Source organism: Oncorhynchus kisutch, linkage group LG28, assembly GCF_002021735.2.
Source record: "Oncorhynchus kisutch isolate 150728-3 linkage group LG28, Okis_V2, whole genome shotgun sequence".
Lineage (NCBI taxonomy): Eukaryota > Metazoa > Chordata > Actinopteri > Salmoniformes > Salmonidae > Oncorhynchus > Oncorhynchus kisutch.
This window is the reverse complement of record NC_034201.2, coordinates 11,152,401-11,171,732: the sequence shown is the minus strand read 5'-3', so window position 1 is coordinate 11,171,732 and position 19,332 is coordinate 11,152,401. Positions and strand designations below refer to the sequence as shown.

The 19,332-nt window shown below is 44.1% G+C and overlaps 2 protein-coding genes across 2 annotated transcripts; one reads left to right on the top strand and one right to left on the bottom strand.

Moving 5' to 3' along the window:
- Positions 1–200: 200 nt before the first annotated feature.
- Positions 201–13,107, top strand: LOC109872827 (F-box/WD repeat-containing protein 11-like). Its single transcript, XM_020464181.2, has 14 exons — positions 201–1,967; positions 2,081–2,144; positions 3,904–3,966; positions 6,103–6,325; positions 7,581–7,767; positions 7,982–8,072; positions 8,175–8,312; positions 8,513–8,631; positions 8,758–9,007; positions 10,551–10,669; positions 10,824–10,934; positions 11,245–11,323; positions 11,407–11,571; positions 12,158–13,107. Exons 2-13 carry the CDS (start codon positions 2,106–2,108, stop codon positions 11,566–11,568), a joined length of 1,581 nt encoding a protein of 526 aa, XP_020319770.1. The 5' UTR covers positions 201–1,967; positions 2,081–2,105; the 3' UTR covers positions 11,569–11,571; positions 12,158–13,107.
- Positions 12,766–18,707, bottom strand: LOC109873299 (fibroblast growth factor 18-like). Its single transcript, XM_031808569.1, has 5 exons — positions 18,676–18,707; positions 18,167–18,206; positions 17,886–18,063; positions 15,480–15,586; positions 12,766–15,160 (listed from the first exon to the last, which is right to left on the bottom strand). The coding sequence occupies exons 1-5, from the start codon at positions 18,705–18,707 to the stop codon at positions 14,873–14,875; spliced, it is 645 nt and encodes a 214-aa protein (XP_031664429.1). The 3' UTR covers positions 12,766–14,872.
- Positions 18,708–19,332: the final 625 nt, after the last annotated feature.

Here is a 19,332-nt window from a genome sequence, read left to right as displayed (position 1 = left end):
AAATAAAGGGAACACTTAAACAACACAATGTAACTCCAAGTCAATCACACTTCTGTGAAATCAAACTGTCCACTTAGGAAACAACACTGATTGACAATACATTTCACATGCTGTTGTGCAAATGGAATAGACAACAGGTGGAAATTATAGGGAATTAGCAAGACACCCCCAATAAAGGAGTGGTTCTGCAGGTGGTGACCACAGACCACTTCTCAGTTCCTATGCTTCCTGGCTGATGTTTTGGTCACTTTTGAATGCTGGTGGTGCTTTCACTCTAGTGGTAGCATGAGACGGAGTCTACAACCCACACAAGTGGCTCTGGTAGTGCAGCTCATCCAGGATGGCACACAAATGTGAGCTGCGGCAAGAAGGTTTGCTGTGTCTGTCAGCATAGTGTCCAGAGCATGGAGGCGCTACCAGGAGACAGGCCAGTACATCAGGAGACGTGGAGGAGGCCGTAGGAGGGCAACAACCCAGCAGCAGGACCGCTACCTCCGCCTTTGTGCAAGGAGGAGCACTGCCAGAGCCCTGCAAAATGACCTCCAGCAGCATGTGTCTGCTCAAACGGTCAGAAACAGACTCCATGAGGGTGGTATGAGGGCCCGACGTCCACAGGTGGGGGTTGTGCTTACAGCCCAACACCGTGTAGGATGTTTGGCATTTGCCAGAGAACACCAAGATTGGCAAATTCGCCACTGGCGCCCTGTGCTCTTCACAGATGAAAGCAGGTTCACACTGAGCAGATGTGACAGTCTGGAGACGCCGTGGAGAATGTTCTGCTGCCTGCAACATCCTCCAGCATGACCGGTTTGGCGGTGGGTCAGTCATGGTGTGGGGTGGCATTTCTTTGGGGGGCCGCACAGCCCTCCATGTGCTCGCCAGAGGTAGCCTGACTGCCATTAGGTACTGAGATGAGATCCTCAGACCCCTTGTGAGACCATATTGGCCCTGGGTTCCTCCTAATGCAAGACAATGCTAGACCTCATGTGGCTGGAGTGTGTCAGCAGTTCCTGCAAGAGGAAGGCATTGATGCTATGGACTGGCCCGCCCGTTCCCCAGATCTGAATCCAATTGAGCACATCTGGGACATCATGTCTCGCTCCATCCACCAGCGCCACGTTGCACCACAGACTGTCCAGGAGTTGGCGGATGCTTTAGTCCAAGTCTGAGAGGAGATCCCTCCGGAGACCATCCACCACCTCATCAGGAGCATGCCCAGGCATTGTAGGGAGGTCATACAGGCACGTGGAGGCCACACACACTACTGAGCCTCATTTTGACTTGTTTTAAGGACATTACATCAAAGTTGTATCAGCCTGCAGTGTGGTTTTCCACTTTAATTTTGAGTGTGATTTTGTTGTCAGCACATTCAACTATGTAAAGAAAAAAGTATTTAATAAGAATATTTCATTCATTCAGATCTAGGATGCGTTATTTTAGTGTTCCCTTTATTTTTTGGAGATATATATGACTTTCGTGTGACTGCAGGTGTGTGCTGTTTGAATCAGGGCTTATTTAGTATACACAAAGTAAATATTACCCTTTGCATTTTTTTTCCAACAGGAATTTTAATGTATTGAATGTCTTGGTACATCCAGTGAAAAGTACACTATTCTCTTCGCTGTTAAACGGGAAAGTTACGTGACATATTTATATCCAGCCCGTGCCAATATAACAGTAATTAGCTAGTGGGATGCATCAAGGGAAGACCATTTATAATATGTAACTTTCAATATAATTATAATGATCATTTTCCCAATTTTAGACACACTGTAGATTTGCTAATCTTTACATCATGAACTGTTGTAATCAGTCTTTTGCAAGTGGAGGTGATTTGTAGATCAGATCATCTGAGCAGCACCTGGCGGAAGTCGACCCTCGAACAAGCACAACCTCTTTCCCTTAGCAGCAGAAAAGAGCCAACCACAGAATGACAATACCTTCTTTATAATTTCTCGACCAACCAAGTAAGTCTATGCTTCAGTGAACCCACCCCCGAACCCCCAGTCCAGTTGTGTTCTGTGACGTCATACGATCTGCGGCCCGTCGCGGACTCAGGGCTGGGTTTCCATTTTCGCAGGGAGAGAGTTTCGGGGAGCAACAATATGGAGCCGGAGATGGAGGACAAAACGTTGGAGCTGATGGTGAGTTTTGGATTGGATGATTACTTTCTGCCCCATAATATCGATGTCGGAGTGCGTAATATGATATTAACACTCGAGTAGAACCGATCGAAACGATTTTGAACAAACGGGAGAGCCGAGATGACACAAAATAGAATATGCCTAGCTAACATTAGCTAGTAGTACCGTTCGCTACCTAGCGAGTAGAGGGAGGGCCCGATATCTGATCTAACATTAACCCGTGGCTCATGTTTGTAATTATTCTAGGTAACACCATAATGATTTTGGAAATGATTGGGAAGTGAATGATTGTCATCCGAATGGTAGAGGTCGACAGGACGAGGAGTGAGTCTGCTAGTACGAGAAAGGGCCGGGAAGTGGCCCAGTCTTTAAATACTTACATGCTAACCAGTTAACTAGCAAAGGAACTAGCTAGGCGATTGGATCTCACTGCGTCGCCGCTGCGCCATTTGTCCTACTCCAAGTTAGCCACAAGCTTTCCAGGTTAAACATAAAGTTAAGTTTCCGATAAATGTGTACTGTTTCTTGAGCGCCAACCATTGGCTAACGATTTCTTGTTAGCCGACTAGGTACATAACTACCCTGATTGTCAACCACGCACATAGATAAATATATGTATAACTAAACGTTAGCTAAAAGAGGCACTCCCCACTCTGTCCATTACCGAACACTAGAGTTTCTGTCATTGAGAATCAGTGGCGTTTCGAGATGCTTAGAGGAAGTGCTGACGTTAGCTTGCGTAATAAACAAGTAATTATGTTTGATATGTTCGAAGCAAACACCTGGAGTTTTGTCTACATTTTCTGAGTAGGTAACGCTAGCTAACAAGTCAGTATTACAATCTCGTCAGGCAAAAAGGCCAGGTAGTCAGGTTAGCTATTCAGAAATGAACGTAATCCTAGGTAATGTTAGATACAATTATGATGGGTAACTATTATCGTGACGCTATTTTTGATTTAGCCATCCGTAGATTAATGTCAGCCGATTATCTTGTTAACGTAGCTACTACGTAGGTGCATTTTGTTCCAGACCGTGTTGTCTGTTTTGTCACCTTAGCCAGTGACATATGGGCAAAGATTTGCTATCACATAATATGTCACTGGCTGTCTTGCAAAGTAAAGTTAGCATACTAGTCCTATGCTTCTGTATTGGACAAAGCGTGCCAATCTAGGCTTGTGGCATATGGCACAATCACTTAATGTCGATACAGGCAGGAGTAATGTCAGCTAAATACAAATGACTGCATGTGTTTAGGTTCAGTTGTAGATAATCTGTTGCCCCAAACAAACATACCCACATTCTCCTAGGAGGACACAAAGACGGATCACATTTAGACACAGCCGGGACTGTTTTAAATGGAATTATCATACCATCTGGTGTTGCCTCTTACAGCCAACCCTATAAGGTCTGATTTCTTTATCAGATTTCATGTCAATCTTCTGAATACATGTCAGATTGACATGGCTTTGCGGGTCTGAATAAGGGGCAGCTGTTGACAAGCCATGGATTCCTCCCTCCCTCTTCAAACCCAAGCCTCTGCTAATGCATATCAATGTTGAACCCAGTCCCCCATGCTTCAACAATTAGCTTACTTTGACTGACTTTTTCTTCAGATGAGCAATGATGACAAGCCGGCTGGCATTGTAATTGGTCCCCCATGGTACATTGGATGTTGTACATTTTGGGCCAGAAGGTTTGGACTGGCTGTGTGTTTATGTTAATGAATAATATCTCTTTACCAATGGCCTCTCCCCCTCAGAACACCACTTTCATGGACTCCCAGACAGATGACCTCTCATCAAAGAAGATCATAGTGTTCAAGGTGAGGCAACAGACCATGGGTCCACAGCCAGACAGTCACCGAAGCATAATGGTAGTATATTAGCCTAGTCCACCTCCAAAAAACACATTTATAACCCGTTAGCGTATCTCCCCTTTTTATGTCTTAATAATTATCTTTAAGGTGTGCCTTGTGCCATCAATATTGACAATCTCGTTGTGGTTTCCAGTGGGCAGTGAAACGGTGTGTCTACTAATGCCAGACTACAGTGTCATCAAAAACCTTTCTCCGAGCACAACGTCATAGCAATTTGAAGAGGCAATCCACACACACCAAAGCCGGATTCATTATATAAAGCCAGTTTCCCAGACATACAGTTGAGGTTGGAAGTTTACATACACTTAGGTTGGAGTCATTTTAAAACTCATTTTTCAACCACTCCACAAATTTCTTGTTATCAAACTATAGTTTTGGCAAGTCGGTTAGGACATCTACTTTGCATGACACAAGTCATTCTTCCAATAATTGTTTACAGACAGATCATTTCACTTATAATTCACTGGAGCGCAATTCCAGTGGGTGAAATGTTTACATACACTAAGTTGACTGTTTCTTTAAACAGCTTGGAAAATTCATGGCCTGGTCTGATAGGCTAATTGACATTATTTGAGTCAATTGGAGGTGTACCTGTGGATGTATTTCAAGGCCTACCTTCAAACTCAGCGCCTCTTTGCTTGACATCGTGGGAAAATCAAAGACAAGTCCACAAGTCTGGTTCATCCTTGGGAGCAATTTCCAAACGCCTGAACGTTCCACGTTCATCTGTACAAACTATAGTACGCAAGTAATAACACCATGGGACCACGCAGCCATCATACCGCTCAGGAAGGAAACGTGTTCTGTCTTCTAGAGGTGAATGTACTTTAGTGCTAAAAGTGCAAATCAATCCCAGAGCAACAGCAAAGGACCCTTTGAAGATGCTGGAGGAAACAGGTACATAAGTATCTATATCCACAGTAAAATGAGTCCTATATCGACATAACCTGAAAGGCCGCTCAGCAAGGAAGAAGCCACCGCTCCAAAACCGCCATATAGCCAGACTATGGTTTGCAACTGCACATGGGGACAAAGATTGTACTTTTTGGAGAAATGTCCTCTGGTCTGATGAAACAAAAATGTTACTTTTTGGCAATGATGACGATTGTTATATTTAGAGAAAAAAGCGGGAGAATTGCAAGCCAAAGAACACCATCCCAACCGTGAAGCACTGGGGTGGCAGCATCATGTTGTGGGGGTGCTTTGCTGCAGGAGGGACTGGTGCACTTCACAAAATAGATCGCATCGAGGCAGGAAAATTATATAGATGGATATATTGAAGTAACATCTCAAGACATCAGTCAGGAAGTTTAATCTTGGTCGCAAATGGGTCTTCCAAATGGACAATGACCCCAAGCAGACTTCCAAAGTTGTGGCAAAATTGCTTAAGTACAGCAAAGTCAAGGTATTGAAGTGGCCATCACATAGCCCTGACCTCAATCCCATTCGAAAATTTGTGGGTAGAACAGAAAAAGCTTGCGCGAGCAAGGAGGCCTACAAACCTGACTCTGTTACACCAGCTCTGTCAGGAGGAATGGGCCAAAAGTCACCCAACTTATTGTGGGAAGCTTGCGGAAGGCTACCCAAAACGTTTGACCCAAATTAAACAATTTAAAGGCAATGCTACCAAATACAAATTGAGTGTATGTAAACTTCTGACCCACTGGGAATGTGATGAAATAAATAAAAGCTGAAATAAATAATTCTCTCTACTATTATTCTGACATTTTACATTCTTAAAATAAAATGGTGATCCTAATTGACCTAAAACAGGGAATTTTTACTAGGATTAACTGTCAGGAATTGTGAACTGAGTTTAAATGTATTTGGCTAAGGTGTATGTAAACTTCCGACTTCAACTGTACATTCATTCTAGTACTGGACTTAAAAGAATACTCAATAGAGATTGTCCGGGAAACCGGCTCATAGAGTTCTGTACACTGACTAGCTTTTTCAAGGCCCAAAGCCCGTCCCTCATTTGACAAGAGATCCATGTCGACTGAAGCTCTGACGAGTCCATACATTTTACAGTACACACCACTGTGGACTGATGGTTTATAACCGTTCCATTTCTGTGTTCAGACGATCACCAATGGTCCGATGACGGGCTCAAGGAAGCGGCCATCGGAAGGGAACTATGAGAAGGAGAAGGACGTGTGCATCCAGCTGTTTGACCAGTGGTCTGAGGCTGACCAGGTGGAGTTTGTGGAACACCTGATTTCACGCATGTGCCACTACCAACACGGCCACATCAACTCCTACCTCAAACCCATGCTCCAAAGGGACTTCATCACTGCACTGCCAGGTATGGTTCACACTGCAGTTTGATATTACTTTGATAGCATGGCCTCGTCATGTATTATATTAGGGGGGTGAATGCAGCAATGTTTAAACAAAATTGGGATCCTTAATGTTAAGAAAAATCACAAATGGAAAAATGATGTCTTTTTAATATTCTTTACAGACATTTTAAATCAGTGCAGCTGGCTCACCTGCTCTTTCTCTTTGCTAATGATGCGATTGTGTGTTCAGGCTTCGGTCTGTTGCGTGTATAATATCCTTGTCTATTCATTGATCATATGCCCTGCCAGCCAAGAAATGACAAAATGGAGCATGCCATTGCGAGATACAGCTTTTGATTGCCGATAGATAGGCCTAGTGCTCTGACTCTGCCTGCCAAGTGGCCGACCTGCCTGTACTGTGCCCCTCCCCTCTCTCTCCGTCCCTTGCTACCTCGCTATGAAAGATGCGTGTGTTTGATTAGTTGCCGTTCTTCTGAGAACAGTCTCCGTTTAGCGGAAGATGTTTTCTTTCTACTAAACGCCTTGGTAAGTCACAGTATTTAACAAACCTTAAAGTACTTTTTTAGGAGTCAGTGGCCTGCGTGCAGGCAGGCTACGCGCAGGCAGCTCGAGGTTATTTGATTGACAGTTATGGTCTCCTAGTGATGGATGTGAGTCCTGCTTCAGAAGCGTCATTCCTTTACAGAAAAATACCAGTTCAGGGGCACTTTGAAACTATCTTTAGGGAAGGTTTCATGTCGGCATTTAAAAAGCCGTAGTGTACCCTTAGACAACCGAATATTCAACGATATGACCTTGGTAGATAACTTCATTGCCTGGCCATATGTAATAAGGCCATTACTCTGCATTGTGAATTGAAGTGGAATTTGGGCATTTTCTCTTATTGTTGTAACGGTAAACTGATACAAAAATGTCTGTTTTAAACACAGAACTGTAGATTTGTCACATCCCTAAAATGAGTGCGCTTATACGGAATATACCACAACCAATATAACTTCTACCTCGCCACCAGTAAATGCTCCAAAGGAAACCACTTTAGAGGGGTGTATATTGACTAGGAACCAAACTGAAGCTATTGAAACCGGTAGGGACCTACCTGGATTTGTCCAATAAACTCATTTACGTGGGCAAAACCTTTTCATTAGGCTACACATTTTGCAATTGTTTGCTGTGGCATCTGACTAATGAACACACCCCAGGCTCAGTTCATCCACACATTCACAATTACATGAGTACTTCTACTCCTTGTGGTTCTAGCTCAGGGTCTGGACCACATAGCGGAGAACATCCTGTCCTTCCTGGACGCGCGCTCGCTGTGCTCGGCAGAGCTGGTGTGTAAGGAGTGGCAGAGGGTTATCTCAGAGGGCATGCTGTGGAAGAAACTCATAGAGCGTATGGTCCGCACAGACCCCCTCTGGAAAGGCCTGTCAGAGAGGCACCAGTGGTGAGTACAGACTGGGATCACCAGCCGGGCCACCCTGAATCGCAATGAGTTTCATTCAGATCACCAGTAGAATGGATCAATAACTGTTCTCAACAATCGACATAATAGAATGTATCCAAGCAACTTCACCTTAGGAAAAGACAATTGATGTTGTGGAGATGAATATATTTGGTCGTTTAAAAAAAAAAAATTGTGAATGTGTTCTCTCTTCTAGGGAAAAGTACCTGTTCAAGAATCGAACCACAGAAGTCCCACCAAACTCCTACTACCGCTCCCTGTACCCCAAAATTATCCAGGACATAGAGGTGAGTGTTTCTGCTGCTCCCCTTGTCCCCTTCAACCTCCCTCTCTTCTCACTGATCTTTCCTGTGTTTCCCATTCACTAACCCCCCCCCGGCTCTCTTTAGACAATTGAGGCCAACTGGAGGTGTGGTCGGCACAATCTGCAGCGGATCCAGTGTCGCTCAGAGAACAGTAAGGGGGTTTACTGTCTGCAGTATGACGACGACAAGATCATCAGCGGCCTCAGAGACAACTCCATCAAGGTCGGCGTTCTTGTTCGATGTTGATTGAAGAGCGGGAGGGGGTGTAATCTAATGTCTACTGGATATTTTGAATACACGATTTCTAAATATGGATATTGTATAACAAGAAAGCTTCTTACAGTGTGTCAATGCAACGCATAGTACATTTTGTTTGATAAATGTTATTTTGTGTGAATTTCTCCCCCTCTTTTTCTGTGTAGATCTGGGACAAGCAGTCTCTGGAGTGTCTGAAGATCTTGACGGGTCATACAGGTTCAGTGTTGTGTCTGCAGTATGATGAGAGGGTCATCGTCACCGGGTCCTCAGACTCCACCGTCAGGTCAGCAACTCCTCTCCCGCTCTGACCTCTTACCCATGCTCCAGGAAGCTCCAAAGCTTATTTAATTCAAGAGGCATGTGGTATGTTGTGTTTGACGGATATTGATGATCTCTCTCGGTGTCTCAGGGTGTGGGATGTGAACACTGGGGAGGTGCTGAACACTCTGATCCACCACAACGAGGCGGTTCTCCACTTGCGGTTCTGTAATGGTCTGATGGTGACGTGCTCGAAGGACCGTTCCATCGCCGTGTGGGACATGGCCTCGCCCACAGACATCAGTCTGCGCCGCGTGCTGGTCGGCCATAGAGCAGCGGTCAACGTGGTGGACTTTGACGACAAGTACATCGTGTCAGCGTCCGGTGACCGTACCATCAAGGCAAGTTTGCCCCCGATGACCCAAGGTCAACTCACGAGAGCCTCAAGCATGGCAACATCTCAACAAGCATATGTTCTAGTACTTTTGCAGTGGCACAAGACTTATTAACTTAGATCCCAATAGGGCCAAAGAAGAAGGCCGCAACAACCTCTGCCGCTACAGTCTTTTTGCCGTAGCTTGGGTCCTGTCCCATGAGAGATCCAGCTCAGCCACCAGTCTGTCGCCATGTTGTCTTTGGTCTGCCTTCCTTGTATTTTCCAGAGAGCAACTTTTTAGGGATCCTTTCTTGAGACATTCTTAGCATGTCCAACACACTGGATCCTGTGCATCTTGATCTTAAAAGTCTTTATTATAAAAAATAAAAAAAGTGTTGCCTTATTTGCTGTAGAGATCTTCTGCCTGTGGATGTTGCAGATCTTGCAAAGACAACCATTTGGCATCAACTTGGTTCATGTCTGTCTGAATGATCCTTCAGCATACTGAACCACACAAAAGGAATGACTATACATTGCTTTAGCAGAGTCTACTGAATGCACAACCGGCGTTATTCAGCCGGGCTTTGATTTCTTGGCTAGTGTGTGTGTGTGTTTATCTTCCTGTGAGCTAGAATGATAAATGAGTGGCTTCAGTTCTCTCCCCCTGCTCTGCATGACCATGGTGGTTTTAATCAAAAGCTAGTTATCTTCCCCATCACTGCTTGTCATTGTTCATTCACAGAAGATACTTGAAATGCAAAATACAAGCCAGCCACACCTATCAAGTGTCCCCTACCCAAACCTACCAAATCCTCTCATTCTGGTTGAGTTCAGTTGTGCAACGTGTCCAGTAGAGGGCAGCATAGAGCTGGAGTTAGCCCAGAGTGTGAGGCCTGCTGTGGGAAGCACTGACTGAACCCAGAGACCAGAGCTGACGTCTTGTCTCTTCCTGGGGCTAAACTGTGGACCTGCATGTCTGTCTCGTCTCAGCCCCAACCCCAGTCTCATCCCCAGCTCCCCAGTACCTCCCCGTATTCCAGACGGTGGATTTGTGGGCAGCCAGGATTCCAGGAACAAAGAGACCCTGGCTAGCCCACCCATCGCCCTGGGAGACCGGCCAAGGCATTCCGTACCGAGCCGTCTCCCGCACACTACGCCCCAGCTCTCTGAAAACATTCCCCAAGTAATAAGGGAGGGACGGCAGACTGCAATAACTGTGTTTGGGAGAGGGAGTGTTACTCGACACCCCTAAATGTGTATCACTGTTATACCTTTGTGTTTACATTCATGTTTTCATGCAGCTGCACAGTGTCACTCTCTGACACGTGTGTGTGTGTGTGTGAAGACAGAGAGGTGTACAGCTGGATTATAGCTCTGGCTGCAGACTGTTCTCAGCAGCTTCATTGTCCAGTCTAGTACAGAAGCATTCTAATGAAGGAAAACAGGAAGAGATTTCAAAAGTAAAAACTGTTAGTGTTGACATGAAGGATTATTTAGGCTAAATGCCTCTTCTTTTTTTTGTGTTGACCTCTGGATGGTGTGTGTTTTTTGCCTTGACGCCCCTCCAGGTGTGGAGCACCAGCACGTGCGAGTTTGTACGTACGCTGAATGGCCATAAGAGAGGCATTGCCTGTCTGCAGTACAGAGACCGACTAGTGGTCAGCGGCTCCTCGGACAACACTATCCGGTGAGTGTCTGTCGTGTGTGTTTGAGGGTGGAATATTCTTCTGGGTGTTTCTTACTGGTCTATATTTATAGAATCGGTAACCGGGAGATGAACGTGCTTTGTCATGACTATTTTGTCAAATGTTACTAAACTAACACAGATTCTCTCTCTTCAGGTTGTGGGATATTGAGTGCGGGGCATGTTTGCGGGTATTGGAAGGCCATGAGGAGTTGGTCCGTTGCATTCGCTTCGACAACAAGAGGATCGTTAGCGGAGCCTACGATGGGTAAGGGAGGGTTCATCTCACTGTTGCTGAGCTGATCTCTCACTACTAATGGTGATCTGACTGTTAATGGCTTTATTCCCTCACTCTAATCCTGCACTTGGCCTCTGTTAATCCTTGTTATTCTCTCACTGCTGATCTCAGACTCCTGATTCCCCCCCAATCCTGGCCTCGGCCTGTTAATCAGAGTGAATTTGTTAGGCTGCTAGTCAAAACTTTTATGAGGTCCTCCAGCGTATCCACTGACAAGACTTGAATACTATTGTGTTGTTTACATTATGATGTTAAGAGGGCCTGTGCTGTTCCTTTGTAGTAAAATCAAAGTATGGGACTTACAAGCTGCTCTGGACCCTCGTGCCCCTGCCAGCACCCTCTGTCTGCGCACACTGGTGGTGAGTTTAGCTTGGATCTAGAGCATGATAGTGGAGATGATGGTTATTGTGTGAGGATACTGATGAATTTGACGGTCTTTCAGGAGCACTCTGGGCGTGTATTCCGGCTACAGTTTGATGAATTCCAGATCATCAGCAGTTCCCATGACGACACTATCCTCATCTGGGACTTCCTGAACGTGTCGACCAATGGACAGACTGAGGGCAGGTCGCCCTCTCGCACGTATACATACATCTCCAGATAGCAGGTACACACGACTCTCACACACTGTCAGGAGTATGCGCCTGCATACACTCACCAGAACTGACACACAATAGGAATGAATACAACAAACTAAAGTGATATTTTTAATGAACAAGATGCTCTGATTCAAATTGTGTGGCTTTTCGGTAGTTAAGATAAGTAAGCAAGCACACGTCCTTCTATATTTTGCAGGCCAGATTCATACAAAAACAAATATTTGATTCATCAGCCCCCCCCCCCCCCCACACACACACACTTTTTCCTACAGGCAAATAAATGAAGTGACACCCGTACAGGATCAATAGTGGAAGCAGGATTGCGATGCAAGACGCTGCACACTGTGCATATGGGTGGGCTTCAGTTGACCTGAAATTGCTGTTTACTTTCTGCATTGCTGACTCAATCTTTAAGCCTCCCACCCTTTTTCTTTGAACTCTACCAAAGGCGGGGGGGGGGGGGGTAAGCACTGCAGCTCATTTACAACTCTAACTTCATTCTTTGCTTGGAGGTGGGACTCCTGACCTAAATTGAACACATCTACAGGATTACTTGCATAGTGTGCTGAGTGTGTCTTTCTCTCTGCATGGCAGGCCCGGTGGAATGTGATGTGTGTGCGGGGACAGTCCTAATGGCCAAGTCAATGTGCCAGGGTCAGAGGTCACTTCCCACTCCATCATCCTCGCTGCATCATCTCTGTCCTCCTCCTGGTGTTCGTGTGGAGGGGTCGTCCCGCCCTCATCGGGCCTTCGGTGCTCAAACACATTGCCCCTTACACCCCCACCCACCCCAACCAAATCGCACACAAACATGCACACAAAGCGGAGTCTACTAGGTCACACTCTAAGGCCCAACTCCCCTTACTCTGGTCACCCAAGACCGAGTAACAGACATGGACATGAAGGAATCTGAACTGAATGGCTGGAGGAATGGAGAAAGAGGGTTGGAAACGGCCTGTTAAAGATGCCCTGGGGAGGAAAGGAAGGAAGGAGGCAGGGCCGGGGCTCAACTCAACGGGGCTCTTCATCCAGACTGAGTGACAGATGCCTCAAGCCCGCCCCTTTGGGCACCAAGGACATATCTATCTTGTTGTTTTCTCATTTTGTTTGGTAAAAAAAAAAATGTGGAAGAGAGCTGATGTTTTTTTCCCCCTGAAGACAGTACTGCATGGATAAGTGATGGGACAACAGTGTGCTAGTGACCTATTTATGTTTTTCTATATATTTTGTATTATTTTTGACCCAATTCATTTAGTTTGTTAGTGTACTAAGAATTTTTCTTCTCTCCAAACCCCTCTCAAATTCACCCCCTCTCATCCTTAGTTCTCTACCCTGCGTTCGTCTTTTACTTACTCTCCCTCTGTCCTGTTCTGTCCCCCTCTTGCTGCCTGTCTAGGTTCTGAATGACCCCTTACTGAGCTGAAATTAGTTGTAAACAGAATTGTCTTGTCTAAAATGGTGTTGTATATTATGAAAAGATTTTTTTAAAGGAAAAAAACAAAACATTAATAAGAATAAAGTACTTGAATGTGAAGGAGTGTAAACCAGAGTGTGAGTAATGTACTTGTTCAGTATCATGCATCTATGCCATCGGTACTGTATGTACAGACCAAACCACCACTCATTTGAAGTGAACCTCCCATTGCTCGTCTATTAAATTTAATCTTGATATAGAGAGGGAGGCCTGGTCTGAAAATGACCAGCAGGATGTGTTGTGTGTTTCACATTTTTTGGTTTAATGAGTGTGGCTCTGGAAATTGGCAAGAAACTAGAGAATTTAGGATATATTATTAACTCTGAATTGGTGTTTGGAAAGTGTGTGTGTGTGTGTAGTGTATCGAGGGGAGGATCAAAGTTAGTCTGCAGACGGAATGCTGGTACCCAGAAAGGGTGATCAGGAATGCAGTAATGCACTGGAACCCACATTCCTCCACACACACGTCCAGCCCATTCTCTGCCTCACACATTCTCTCAAGAAAATGTTTCATGGTGTTGGGCAGTGAGAAACTACCTCCTGCCCCGCCCTCCTCCGTACTAGTGCCCACATGTCTGAGCTGTGCAGGCTGCCTGCCTGGGAAAGACATCCCAGCTGCAGGAAATGACATGGTTATGAGTGTGGCTGTTGAGGCCTTGATCCAGTTATGAAAGGGCTGTACTCCTCACTAGATACATTCAGATATGTTCGTGTAGGTATTCCCTGCATGTTTTTTAGCTCATTTTCCCATTCAGTTTTCAACTCGTGTATTAACCTGATCAGAATTGATTCTATGTATTGGCAGCTGCATTCCATCGAGAAGGTCACTATAGGCTCAGCTTGTTTTCCAAGGGATAAATCAGTGGACTGTGGTTTGGCACATATTCTGTGTGCTGTGCAGATGCTCCCATTTCCAGTGACACTTGTACTTTTTTTTTATGGAACCTCAATGACCCAGAGTCTGGTGCCTACAATGTCAAGGTTAGGTTACGAGTCTTTTCCTGTATGGTCCACAAACACGGAGTATTTACATTTCTTTTAGAGAAAAACAATTGTGGATTAGCATATTGATAATGAGTATCACACTATCGCAAACCGGTAACATTTAGTACCATATGTTTGTATTCTATTTGGCAATACCATTGGTCTAAAACAGCTATCATACCATCAAGTTAAATAAATAATTGTAATAATAACAATGGTAATAAAATGCATATAGTTTCAACAATTCTCCTTAAATATTTCCATACGAGACAAGACTGAAGATAGTGTACTTACTATGTTACAGCAGCTTTCTGTATTGAGTGAAAAGGCAGGAACAGTAGCTCCTAAGTCATATGAAGACAAAACATACAAATAATGCATTGAGAAACCTTGACTGTCCCTCTGTGTTGGGTACTAGCTACAGTCGCCTTTGGTGGTTCGGGTGTTTGGTACTGAACAGTTGACCAGTTGTCTTTGGGATGTTGAAAACACGGATATTCGGTATTGAACGCTATGGTTCAGTCGTCTTTGGTAGCTCAACTTTAGTGCCTCTGGAAACAAACACTGAGTATAGCTGTCTTCTGTGGCCTAACTAGAATGGTTGGCACTGTACATTGTAATTCAACAGTCTTTGAGACAACACTGTCTCTGGAATGGGGAGGAAAAGGGCAAGGACAACATCTTCCCTGATGTGGTCAGATTGTTTAGCTCCCAAGTCTTTAGATGCACATATTGTACCATGCACCACTTAGTTAGGTCTTTACCTGGGTTCAGCCCAGCAAACTCCTTACATTCAATTCACACAGGGGAGGACAGTTGTCGAGTCATTTGGGTATGTTGTGTGGCATTGACTATGTAGGTGCTGTAGTGGCTGTGGGTCGGGTCCCTCTCACTTTCTTGCTTCTCTTGCTGACCGTGGTGAAGCGGAAGGGCTGCAGGTCGGGCTGCTCCCCGGGGGGCAGGCGCTTCATGAAGTGAACGTCCTGCTGGTTGGGCAGTGTCTGAGGGCCTCTCCTGGGGCGCCCCCTCTTGGTGAAGCCCACGTACCAGCCCGTATAGCGTGCTGACATCAGAGCTGTATAGTGGTTCTCCAACACCATCTCAACGAAGACACAGTCTGCACTGCGATTACTAGCCTTCTGGAATACACACACATATATGATAATTTCCAGTGTCTGACTTGGACTGAAATATGTGCCGGTACTCATTTTGGCTGCCAAAACTATATTTAGGTGCAGGGGTTCAACAATACATTTGAGCTAATATTCTATAAAAGGAACAGGAGCTCAAGCAGTAGACATGTTGAGGGGCCGGTACTCCGCTCCAGCAAGCTCCTGCCCAAGTCAAGCACTGGTAGTGTCAATATGAGATGCAAAGTGAATAACTCCAGGTTGTTTAAATGTATACATTAAAAGGAACGTGCAGCAAGAGTCAGAATTAGAATTGTGTTTGTCTCACCTTCCCCACAAGCTTGCCTCGATGGTTCATGCACAGGTAGAAGTTGGTCTCTTTACCACGGATTCTCACCTGACTTCCAAAAGTATCAGCCTCCACAACAAGCTGGGCTTGGAAAGAGACAGAGGCACAAAAATACAGATTGTAAGAGCCCACATGACAAAATGCTATAGTATGGTATGAATACTGTAGTATTACTATATTTATGTACTGTAGTATTCACTGAAGTGTTTTTGTGGACTTTAATGTAGTGTTTTTGTAGACATTACTGTAGTATTTACTGTAGTATGCACATTATAGTGTGTTTGTTGTGTTGTCTTTGACTCAGAAGTGGGGACTTTCTCCTTGAGGAAACTTGCTGGATAAATACTAAAATAGTCACACACTGTCGGTAAGACTGGAGTATGAATGGATAGTTCAGAGCTTCTGCACTTTTCTATAACCTGTAGGGAACACAATATATGGTCTATACTTGGCATGTAGGTGGCTCACTTGTGAGTGGCACAAATTGGAATATGTGGGAGGGGAATGGGTCGGGTATATGCAAATGAAATACTGTAGTACTTCTATTGTTAAAAAACTGCAGTATTTTTGCAGACACTAGTGTTTTTGTGGACATTACTGTAGTATTTACTACATTGTTTTTTGGGGATAATACTGCAGTATTTACAATAGTATTCTACAGTATACTACACAATTCTATACTAAGTATTACTAAGTTCCACAAAATGGGTGTCTTTTGGATACATGCAAACTTTTAAGAAATTAAATATATTTTAGCCTATGGAAAAATACTTTTTCCCCATCTCAGGCATTAAAATCCTATGAACTAAGAGCATTTTATCTGCACTTGAACCACACTGTCAACCCTGTTACAGACACTTATGTAACTGCCTAACTATTATTTATTAAACTCATCTTTGAGATAAATCTAACAATTTCTCATTGATCTAGTATCCCTTGTACAAATGAATTCACATATAATATCAACCTGATAAAGTTACCGTCGGGCCTCTAACAGGGTTGACGATAACAGGTTTTAGGTGAAGATTGGCCATTACTCCCCATGTGGTGAAGAGCATGATGAAAGATACATCAAATTCAAGTTTCCCTAACGTGAATTGAGCTTACAGGGTTGATGTGTTAAGCTCGACCATCTCAGACAAAGATGATAAAACAATTATAAATAGACCAAAAAGAGAGAGAAGACTTCCTTCCTTTTCCACCATGCTGTTCAGAAGACCCAAATGATGTCACCTGCTGTGAATAATTTTACTTGGTGGAATGGTCCATTATTTTAAAGGGGTAAATTGTTTGCATAACAGGGTTGGCCTTAACATGAGGGACAGATGTAAATGCGTCACTAATATTATGAATATAAATAATAATCTTCAGAAATGACTTTGTCAAAGCAGAAAAATAACTAGGCATTTAGAATGATGGTGAAACGTGGATACATTTTCGGGATTAAGTCGGTTGAAATCCTAGAAGTGACACAGGGTTGATGAAGGGACGTGTCAAAATACTGGATTTTGGCACTTTAGAAAGCCTTTGTTCATATTAAAGATGTACTTTATTCTCTATTTGGTCTATATTAAAGTGCACTTCATTGAATATAACAGGCTTTTTCAAATTAAATATTGGTGCATAATTTCTACTACTTTCTATGACCCACACATGATTGGGGGACACTTCAGTGTGTACTATAGTATTTGACATTATACTACAGAATTATATAGTAAGCACTACATAATCGAGGGCTACTACAGTGTGTAGTATAGAATACTACAACATTATATGGTAAGTACTATATGTGATTGAGGGATATTACAGTGTGAAATATAGTATTCTACAGTATACTATGACATTCCATAGTAAGTACTACACATGATCGAGGGATACTACAGTGTGGAGTATAGGATTCTACAGTATAGTACAGCTTACTATTGAATTATACATAAAGTAATGTAGTATTATATAGTAAACTGTAGTATTTTGTCATGTGGGAAAGGGCATAGATATTGAGCACATAGGACGGGATGGGGGGATTGTTACATGCAATTAGTTCATAGATGTAGCCACAATACAGAGGTCAAACCAAATCAATAACATTAGTCTCCCTCTCACTACCCAAACCCCCCTCCATCCCCCTACAACAAAGCAACATAGCGGGGTAAATGGGAAACCGATGACCTTATCGATATCGGGACTGAGTCTACCACACAGAACCGCTGCGCCATCTTTCTATTTCTCTCTGTGTGTCATAGGCTCGTCTGTCCGGTTGCTACTTCATGATTTTGAGGGCCATGTACTATAGGTGTGATAACATAGAGGAAATGATTGCTTGTTGATTCTGATTTGTATTGGACTGTTCTGTATATTGTAGGAAGTAGTAGTACTATATCTTACCATATTTATCCCCATCGTCTCCCTTGGCACTGATTCTCCTCCCCATCACCTGCACGTGTTTGCCACTTGTCCTGCTGTACAGCTGGTACACTCTGTGCTGCCGGCGACTCATGGCGTCTCGACCCCGTGTCTGATTCTCCACGTATACGCTGAAATTAACATGGTCATGCGCTAAGACCTGTGCCACCACAAAACAGACAGGCATGTGGTTAGAATGAGAGACTTTATTCAGAATGGAATATTAAAAAACATAATGGATACAATTGTATACACACATTTACCTGCAGGGGGCTGCAGACCACCAGTAAAGCCTGGACAGATCTGAGAGAAGGGGAGAATGGATCTGCATTGAGATTACATGTGGTATTTTTGCATCCCAAAATAATACAAAAGCAGTCTGTCTGCCACACTCCTGCCTCTTTTCTGTCTCCACCACCAATTTTAAACCTGTCTCTATGCCTCCAAAAAAGGTCATTTCTAGATAAAAAACCATCACGGCAACAGACAGTGGCCATGCTGTCTCTCTCTAGGGACAGCTGCTGAGCTCAGCTCATATCTATGATGAGCTAATAGGATATCAATATTCACTAATCCGTCCAGCCATCCATCTAAGCACTTCAATCTCTTATCCCTCCCTGTATAAATACAGCACACACAGCACATGCATAGATACATAGATTACGGCACACAAATAAGGCTGACCTCCATCTTAAATAAAGAGGGAGAAGAGCAGGAGAAACATTAGCAGACACGTTAGCAGTAGAGAGTGTTCTTTCATATCTTCCTGTACCCCCTGGCCTTGTGCTCATTAGGGGACCCCATACCCCCTGTGCTGTCCAGATGTAGGGATGCCTGGAACGCAGCCTACAGCTGGCCCAAAGCACACACAGATGTCTGGGCTCCAATGCTACTTTTGTTCTACTTCTGTGTTACCTCAGATGAAACCTCTGTAAAAATCGGACCAAGTGGAGAGTAAGTTTGAGAGATACAAGGGGGTGACAGGGACACTTTAAAGGTACATTTGTCATTGTAAATGTAAGATTTGTTTAACGAGTCTGGCAGAATTGCTTTAGGTTTGGTTAAAGTGGATTGATGCCCTAATTTGGGGAAGAGCTAATTGCTGATAATTCCCTTCACAAATCACATGATCCTGTTAAACACAGACACCCATCAAAGACACCAATAAGGCACAGTCATACTGTACATCCACTCATTCATTCATAACCTGTTAGCAGACCTTCTGTCAGTGACAAATGTCTGGTCTTTCAGACTGGGGAGAATGAAAAGAGGTGTCTGGGTCATGGGACATGGTTGAGTGGCCAGAGGAGCAATATGCTACCATGTGGAACAGCCTCAGAGGAATTGTACAGATAACAAAATACAAGATTCCACCACCACTTGGTATTGGAAAAACAGATGGCATTTCTATTTCAGTTAGCTGTTCAGA